At 40.5% G+C, this 9594-nt stretch overlaps 1 protein-coding gene across 2 annotated transcripts in view; it reads right to left on the bottom strand.

The window, feature by feature from the left end:
* Positions 1-2815: 2815 nt before the first annotated feature.
* Positions 2816-9594, bottom strand: part of PROK2 (prokineticin 2) — a 13900-nt gene continuing 7121 nt past the window's right edge. Inside the window, exons 3-4 of one of the 2 annotated variants that reach the window (XM_011947134.1) lie at positions 5816-5878; positions 2816-4192 (exon numbers count right to left, since the gene is read on the bottom strand). In XM_011947134.1, coding sequence (XP_011802524.1) covers positions 4088-4192; positions 5816-5878 — 168 coding nt within the window. In that variant the 3' untranslated portion in view covers positions 2816-4087. The remainder of the gene's footprint in view (positions 4193-5815; positions 5879-9594) is intronic. The other variant, XM_011947135.1, reaches the window with a different exon arrangement.

Below are 9594 nucleotides of genomic sequence, written 5' to 3'. Positions count from 1 at the left end.
TCTTCCAGGCTTTATGATGAGGGAATCCCCTCAGGGGCACAAGAATGCATACCCTGTAAGCACATAATATGCATTAGCCTCTGCATTTTGTTGCCAGCAATCGTGTCGCCTATAGCACAATTTTCTACTTTTTTGCTTTTAATCTTTTGTGACAAATATGTATTTTATTGAAATGCTTACCATTCTGATTTATTCAGTTACAGTGCAGTGCAATATTGGGCTCTCTAAAGCAGTTAGATGATTTATGGACCCAGTAAAATAGAATGAAATCCTGAGATGTATGGGAAAGGGGTGTGCCTGCTGGGGAGTTTTGAAGCTGGGTCACCCGGGAGGGTGCACTAGAGGATGTGAGAGCTCATGAAACCCAGGGAGCTGTGAGGCTAGCCAGGTTGGACTGGGGACTGCTTCCCTAATCTAATTCTAGGGAACTTCACGTGAATTCTTCAAATGGGCTAATTGCTGCTGGGAATTCTCCAGTGGGACCCCTCTGTGTGTTTCCCTCTAGAATGAAAGGGAACTGGTACTGAGGACCACAGGAACTTTTGAGGGTGGTAAGAAAATCAAAGACACTCAGCTACTATCCTCATTGCTAATTCAACTAGAAAGGTGTCTCATCAAATAGTTTTACTGGGTACCAGTAACCTTTCTATAGGAGTACAGTCCTCTGTTGGTTCTCAGTGGCACTCAACTACGGATGCACCTTGAAATTAATTAGGGAGCTTTAAAAAAAAATCCCAACACTTAGGCCTCATCCTATAAAAATCAAATCAAAATTTTTCAAAGTGGCGAGTGATGGAAAAAATGGGAACCATACTTCAAGAACAGCATCATAATTGCAGCTCTAATTTTGGGAAATGTGTACTCTGAAAGTACCCTAAAAATATATACACATATGCATCTATATATATATATATGGTGGGGGATAATAAAGTTTATTTAAAGATCATGTTGTTACAGACTGTCATCTTTGAAATACATTAAAAAATCCTGGAACGAAGATCCATCATACAACACAGTGACTGTAGTTAATATTGTATACTTAAAAATCACTAAGAGAGATATTAATTGTTCTCAATGCAAAAAAAAGATGTGTGAGGTAGTCCATACATTAATTAGCTCAATTTAGCATTCCACAATGCATCCATATTTCAAAACATCATGTTGTATACCATAAATAAATACAATTTTTGTCAATTAAAATTTGTGAAAATGCTGGAAGAAACTGAGTTCTCTTTAACACAAAAGGAAGTACTGAGAATTAACAACTCTGGGGAAGATATCCGAAGATGAAATACTAATTCCGAGGATATTATCAGAAAGACATAGCAACACGGAGATGGAAACACCATAAAAGATTGTCGGTGAATTGCACAGGGACCCTTACTGAATACCAGAAGTGTCCGGCTTTTAAAATTAAAATGGCCCCCACCTTTAACCTTCTAAAAACGAAGCTAGAAAAGGGTGGAATGAGATTTCTAATATTGAAACCAATGAAGAGGAAAACCGGGTTATGTGTTTGATCTATCACTGAACTGACTTTATAAAAGGCTCTAACAAAAGAACTACATGGAAATACTGAGAAGAATGAAGGTTCTCAGTGAGATAGGAGGGTTTACAGGAAATAGTTTTGGCATAAGCTTTTCTATGGTTAAAAAAAATGTCGCTTTTGATAAAAGGCAGAATAAAGTCAGAAATGACAGTTTTCACGAAAGTCAATGTTCGCAGAGAAATCTGAAGGTCCAATAGGGTTTGGCATCATCTTCTAGCATAAGATTTCTGTCTACCTTAGAATGAAGGGAATTCATTCATAATATTTTCAAAGTAGACTGCGGATTTAGGTTTTCTTGTGTAAATTTTCATCTTGCCTTACTTTGTGGAAATTCTGGCCTATGAAGTCCCAGTAAGTGTGTGAGACGATCCTAGGAACTGGAAGAAACAACATTATAGCCTTTTTTTTTTTTTAAATACAGGGTCTTGCTCTGCCACCCAGGCTGGAGTGCAGTAACACGATATCATGGTTCACTGCAGCCTTGACCTCCCAGGCTCAAGTGATCCTCCCACTTCAGCCTCCAGGGTAGCTGGGACTAACGGTGCATGCCACTGTGCCCAGCCAATTTTTCTTTTTTTCTTTTTTTTTTTTTTTTGTAGAGATGGGGTTTCTCCATGTTGCCCAAGCTGGTTTCAAACTCCTGAGTTCAAACGATCCTCTCGCCTTGGCCTCCCAAAGTGCTGGGATTACAGGTGTGAGCCACTGCACCTGGCCAACGTAGCCTTGAAAGTCTTGAATATTATATGAAAACAAACAACAAAATTGCCAGAGTGCGTTTCTTTACTCATAATTTCCCTTGTTGAAGTTGAATTTTCTTCAGCAAACTTGCAGAGGAATGTTTCTTGAACACAAACTAAACAACCAAAAATAATACTTTTCTGATCAAGTTTGGTAATTAGCACAGCAAAATCCCATACATTTATGGGACACATTAGCTCAAGGGGTAAAATTACATACAATGTGCAATCATAAGCCCTGGCTGAGTCAGTAACTACAAAATGGACAGTTTCTGTGTTTGGAAATGGTTGGTGGGTTGGCATGGGCAAGTTTAGTCAGTTGAACACATTTCATAAACTGTTTACTTGCGACGTTGAAACCATTTACAAGACTTGGTGGGTTTTCAAGGCCAGCCTACATTGGCATCACCATGTGGTAGCACCTAGCACCCTGCCTAACCACCCGAGACACACGCTCCCATCACTCTTTGCCAAGTCAATACACTTAAGTCCCATAAGTCCATTCCTGATTACCATCAGTTTTGCATGGCATCCTTTTCCTTCACGCTCCAAAACACCACTGATGTACACATTGTTTATTTTTTGAACTACCTTAAAATCCATGCAGACAGAACTCTGCTGTACATAAGACGAAAATGCACATATCTCGGGCTATTTTACCAACCTTGGGGTCTTTATCCATGTTGGGACATAGCCTATTTAGAAATCTGCTTATAATAAAAACTGACAACACCCGTGACAAAAATAAGGATATACTATTTAAATTAATCAAATGATATACAGTACTGTCATTATTCTGATACAGAATTTTTACACAGCAATATTGATACAGGTACAAACGGCAGTCCATTACAATCGACCTTTCGGTTACAAACAAGGTTTAAATTACAACTTAATGCCGATTTAAAAATGGTAATCAGTGTTGTGCCAGATTAAAATAAATACTTCCTCTTCAAGTGACATTTTCTAGAATATCTCTAAGTAGGAGACTAAGAAAAAAAAACTTGATAAAAAGAAAAAGAAGTAAACGTAATCTTTTATTTTTAGAAAACCCCAAATCTAGAAATCTGGACTAAATTAATTTAGTTCTCCATTCCTTCTGTCCACACACCAGCCCAATAGCAGAGCCGAAGTCCTTTTGAGTGACAGGTTTAGGAAGGGTCCGGCAGCACTCCTAGCGTCCACGTCATGAGAGGAGTTTGGAGTGTCAAGTTCACATATAAACTCTTTTTACTATTTAAATAGCCGGCAAAAAGCTGGATTCCCATCAGCGATTCTGCCATCAAACTCAAAGAGATAAACCTACCACTTTAAAATGCAAGGGCAGGGAAGAGAAATGGAGAAAAATAAAGTAAGGTAAGGGCCTTGAAATTCTTTGAGGTGGAAGAGGCAAGGTACCAAAAGTTGTATGTATGTATGTATGTGTGGCAGGGCACAGATGGGGCTTGGGATGGTGAGGAAAAAAAAAGTTTCTCTAACAAAATATCAAATTCTTATTTTCCTCATTTTTGTGAAAATGGGTATGTTTTTGACATTTAAGAAAAAAGCCAAACCAAACCAAAACACAAACAGGGAAATGAGAACCAGTTCCACAATGCCTTACAGTTTATATTTCTATCCAAAGTAAAATTCCCGTTCGATTAAAAAAAAAATCATTTAAAAATCAAAGATAAAAAAGTTACTTGGAAAGTTGAGGAAGCAAGAGCATTTCTTTCTGGCACATTTTTTGTTTGGCACAATCACAAGTAAGACTTTACAGATAAGATGTGGCTATTCACATTTGGTTTCTACTCTAAAGCGATTACTTTCGGGCTAAACAAATAAATCGGTTAAATGAAGTCCGTAAACAGGCCAACCCTGGCAGACATGGGCAAGTGTGATGCATCCTCCGCCCAAAAAATGGAACCTAAATAGAAAAGAAAACGGAGTCAGAGCTGGAAAGGTTTCAAAAACAAACACACCAAACCATTCTTGAGATAGCTATTTAAATAACAACTAGTGTTTACTGAGCGTTCACTACCCATTAGGCAATATGCTCAGTACTTTTTATTTATTTATTATTTATTACTTTTGAGACAGAGTCTTGCTCTGTCATCCAGGCTGGAGGGCAGTGGCACAATTTTGGCTCACTGCAACCTCTGCCTCCTGTGCTCAAGTGATTCTTCTGCCTCAGGCTCCCGAGTAGCTGGGACTACAGGTGCATGCCACCACGGTCAGCTAATTTTTGTAGTCTTTAGTAGAAACAGGGTTTCACCATGTTGGCCAGGCTGGTCTCGAACTACCAACCTCAAGTGAGCTGCCTGCCTCAGCCTCTCAAACTGCTGGGATTACAGGTGTGAGTTACCACACCCGGCCTGCTCAGTACTTTTTATATGTTATCCTTTCCCATTCTTACAATCACCTTGTAAAGATGGCAAGCACTTTAATTGTATCCATTTTACAGATGAGAGAATGAGGCAAAGAGAGACTGGTATATTGGCCAAGGGCACTTATCTAAAACTTGAAGCTTGGCCAGCAGTGAGTGGGCCCAAGAGACCAAGCTTTTAGTCCTCAAGCTGCACTGCCTTTCACTTTTTCTCATTTATTTCTTTTTGTGGTATCCTATCACTGAAGCTCCTTAAGCTTGAACCTGGTATCATGGGCATGACCATGTCTATGCAATAAGCAAATACAAACTCACCATCAATGAGCAATATATAAATTCATACATGTGCACACAGATGCCAGGAGTCAAAATGCTGGGAAAAAACTTTAAAAGGAACAGAGGAAAATCAGGGAAGAAGGCAAGCTCAATTTGCATAAATGGAACAAACCACGTAGCAGTGAAAGGCCTGCTTCATTTGAGAGCCCCTCTAAGAACCCAGTCCATGTCACCAGCCAAGCTGGGTTGAGGAGGGTCAACCGACAGCGAGCATGGTGGTTGTCTGTGCCAGCGGCAAATGGTGTACACTCCAAATATGTATGCTTTCTAGAATAAAGACAGCAAATGTTATTTTCCCTCCCCTAAGGAATAGCACCTTCCTGAGAATCTGCCTGTCTTACAAGTTATATGGAGAAAGTTTAATCCAGGCCTGGAGCGTCTGTGAAATCAGATGGCAAGTGACTCTGATTCAGGCTAAAGTGAGAGAGACGAGTGACTACAGACTCATGTCTCAGAGATGTTTCCATAGTTTAAACATGGCAGAGGATGTGTTCTTCCTGCTTCCAAACTCAAATGCTTTATTCAACATCATTCTAGTGTATTTCTTATTCTGTTCCACCAAAAGAGGCCACACCACATCAACGATCTGTCCTTATGAGAAAAGCTGAAATGCATCTTTTAGATGCCTTCCAGATAGATTTCTTTGTATATATCATATAGATACCGATACAGATCACCAAAGCTGTCTACAGACAGTGGCAGAACCATTCCAACCTTATATCGGCGCTGAACTGATAGGATAGACCCAACTCTATGGTAGTCCAACAATGTAAAGGCTAATTCTTCTGGGCATGTCTTTCGGTGGTACCACACTCGCATTCTTCTTACCTCCTTTTTCCTTTTTCTTCTCTTCCTCTTTCTTCTTTCCTGCCTTCCATTTCCAAAATTGTTCTGGAAGGGCCAGGGAGATGATTGAGATCAATAAATACAAAGGGAAGAAAAAGAGGCAATGGGAGGGAAGGGTATGTATGTAGTGAACTGGCAGAGTAAGATACAGCCAAGCCATCCCAGTTCCTCTGTCCTTCTGCTGTGTCATGACTTCCCAGGTTCTAATGACAGCATCTACATGCAGCCATGTTCGCCACTGGATTAATATAGACTTGTGCTCAGAATGGTTCTGTCACTGTGTGTCAAAGGGAACACTGAGGGCTGGCTCTTTTGCTGCCACCAAGAACACATCAGAGGAGGTGAGTACAGCTGGACTGGCTTAGACAATTATAAGTGGATAGCATGAGAAGTGATCATCAATTACCTTTATAGCCCATTCTGACCCTGACACCTTAAGTTTCCTTTCTGCCAAGTCAAAAACTGGTGCATGGGCCAGTGATTCTCAACTAGGGATGATTGTGTCCCCAGGGGACATTTGGCAATGTCTGCAAATGTCTTCATTTGTCACAACTAAGGGCAGGGAGGGGGATGCTCTAGGCATCTAGTGGGTAGAGGCCAAGGATGTTGCTAAACATTTTACAATGCACAAGACAACCCCTACAACAAAGAATTATCTGGCACAAGATGTCAATAGTGCTGAGGCTGAGAAAAACAGACAGAGAGCAATATCCAAGTAAAAGGAGCCTGAAGTGTGTCAGTGAAATACACCTATAATGAGTATATTAAACTGTTATAAACGGAGATCACCAAGTATGTCTCTTTCACTCACCCATTCGACAAATACTGAGCGCCACCTACCTACCAGGCCCTATCTTAAGTGCTGAGCATACAAGGATGAGCAAAACAGGTGAGGGTGTACATCATCGTGGCGCTTCCCTCTTAATGATACAAGACAGAACACCAGTAAAATTGTTTCAGCTGCTTACGGGTGCTCACAGTCTTCTGCTTTCTGCATCATGACACTGTGATCACTCTCTGGCCTATCACATGGGGTGGGCAGTACCTTGGGCCTGGTAGAAAAGAAAAATCACGTGGATTGTGTGCCACGGGTCAGTTCTCAGAAGGCATCATTTATGAATGTCATCTCAAACCTCAGCACCAGATATTTGCTTTGTCTGAGATAGAGGTAAGTGACTTCCTTTTGAGGTGAAGCAAAGGTCCTGGACTGAGGTTACTCAGCTAGGAGGGGACAATGCTCATAGTCAAACACAGTCCTGCTTTCTTCCAGATTTTGCTCTCTTCTCAAACACCACCAAGGCCAGACCCCAGACTCTCTAAAGAGGGGACCATATCCATTTTACTCATGAGCATATAGCTCTTAGTCTTGTACACAGAAAACACTCAGGAAATACTTGCTATGTGCCAATCACATGCCCTGCAATGCCCCACAGAGACTAGAAACTCCCCAAAGCACACAAGTGAGATGACCGTCTCAGATCCCGAGGCTCCCCTCACTACCCTGCCCAGCTCCAAGCAGGCAAAACGTAACTCACACCACCAAACTCAGAGATGGACTCACCATGAAGCCCAAGAGGCCAAAGCCCCTCTCATGTTTAGACCTCTAGTCCAGGACCTAGGAGGAACCCTGGTAGTGTGTTCACGAGGCCATCTGTTTTTGTGAAACTTTCAAAAAATACTTTGTAATCTTTAAATCAAGGACACCGAGACTGTATGAACATCAATCTGGATCTGCCTCGACTGACCCTAACATAATGATTACACTGAACTGCAGGGTCCTTGATACTGAGGTGCTTTCTTCTCATTCAAACTCAGTTCACTCAGATCTGTGAGCTCCTAATGACAAAAACCATGATTCCTTTTCTCTTTTCTTTTCTCTCTTCTCTTCTTTTCTTTTTTCTTTCTTTTTGAGTCAGAGTCTTGCTCTGTTGTTGCGCCCAGACTGGAGTGCAATGGCATGATCTCAGCTCACTGTAGCCTCCACCTCCCAGGTTCCAGAGATTCTCACACCTCAGCCTTCCGAGTAGCTGGGACTACAGGAACATGCACCCACGCCCAGCTAATTTTTGTATTTTTAGTCGAGACAGGGTTTTGCCATGTTGCCCAGGTTGGTCTTGAACTCCTGGCCTCGAGTGATCTGCCCATCTCGGCCTCCCAAAGTCTGGGGGTTACAGGCACAAGCCACTATGCCTGGCCAAAAGCCATGATTTCTGATATTATACACTCAGTAGATGCTTGTCAATTTCTCGACTGGCCCATTCACTTCTAGATTTACAGACACTGAGTGACAAAGCTAACAGGCGTGTCTCATAATCACAAATGCATGAGAAAGTGCTTACAGAAGATGCACACCGGAACCCCTTAGTCCAAACTTCATGGTTTACTTTAGAATCAACCAACACTCAATGCAAAGTTTCCAATAGCCTAGAATTCCAAACAGCAAATTCTAGAAGTTACCGAGGCAGAACATCCAGCACTTTGAGAAAGCATGATTTTTATTCTTTTATAGTACTTTTAAAGAGAAATTAGCACTTATAAAAGGGCAAAATGAGGGATCCTTATAGTGTGGAAATGTTTTGTGCCTTAACTGTATCAACGTCAATATCCTGCTTGTAATATTGTACTATAGTTTTGCAAGATGTCACCACTGGGAGAAACTGGGCAAAGGGTATGTAGTACCAAAGTTGAGAAAAACCTGTATTAGACTAAAGCCTATTTCTGTCTTATAAGTCTTTTTGCTGAATTGAACCTATAAAACACAGCTATGATGCTATCCCAAGAAATAATAGCAGACAGTAGCTCTTGACATTGTGATAGGAAAGATGAGAAAATTAGCATATTATGCTTTCTTCCCCATCTTTTGCAAATTTTTAGTTGCATTAGTTATGTTTTCATGTTTTAAAATTTTTTTACTTTAAATATATATTAAAATTTTAATAACTTCATATTCTGAAATTATGTTTACAATGTTTTGTCATAGGCTGGTTCTAAAATAGAAACCACTAATAATTTTTAAAATATTAAGCTAAAAAAACAAACAAGTACCAGGTTTTTATTTGAATTTTTTCCTTCAGAAAAGGAAAATATATTGGTCAACTTTTAAAGTGAAGTTTTTAAAAAATCCTGGTGCTAAAAATGTTCACATAAAAAGTGCAGCAAAATTTAAAACAAGATTGTTTGAAGGAAACATAGTTGTTTAAACTGAACAAATTCAGAAAACAACAAGCAGTAAAAATTAAAGTATTAATCACGTAATTATTGAACACTAAAAAGCGTTCAAAGCTTTCAAATCTAAACATTAGTCAAAATGGTAAGAAAATGGCTAATCTTCTATGTAAACTTTGGAAAGTATAGGCATTAATAGAAACGTTGCTGTTGTTTTTTTTTAAACAGAAAGTTTCTTCTATAGACATGATTCAGTAAGTCATTCTTAACTGTTAAAAAATTGTGAAAAATGCACCTGTAATCCCAGCACTTTGGGAGGCCGAGGTGGGTGGATCACAAAGTCAGGAGATCAAGACCATCCTGGCTAATACAGTGAAACCCTGTCTCTACTAAAAATACAAAAAAAAATTAGCCGGGCGTGGTGGCAGGCACCTGTAGTCCCAGGTACTCGGGAGGCTGAGGTGAGAGAACGGCGTGAATCCAGGAGGCAAAGCTTGCAGTGAGCCGAGAGCACGCCACTGTACTCCAGCGTGGGTGACAGAGCCGAGAGCACGCCACTGTACTCCAGCGTGGGTGACAGAGCCGAGAGCACGCCA

This window comes from Colobus angolensis, unplaced genomic scaffold, assembly GCF_000951035.1.
Source record: "Colobus angolensis palliatus isolate OR3802 unplaced genomic scaffold, Cang.pa_1.0 Scaffold26, whole genome shotgun sequence".
Lineage (NCBI taxonomy): Eukaryota > Metazoa > Chordata > Mammalia > Primates > Cercopithecidae > Colobus > Colobus angolensis.
This window is presented reverse-complemented; position numbering and strand designations above follow the sequence as displayed.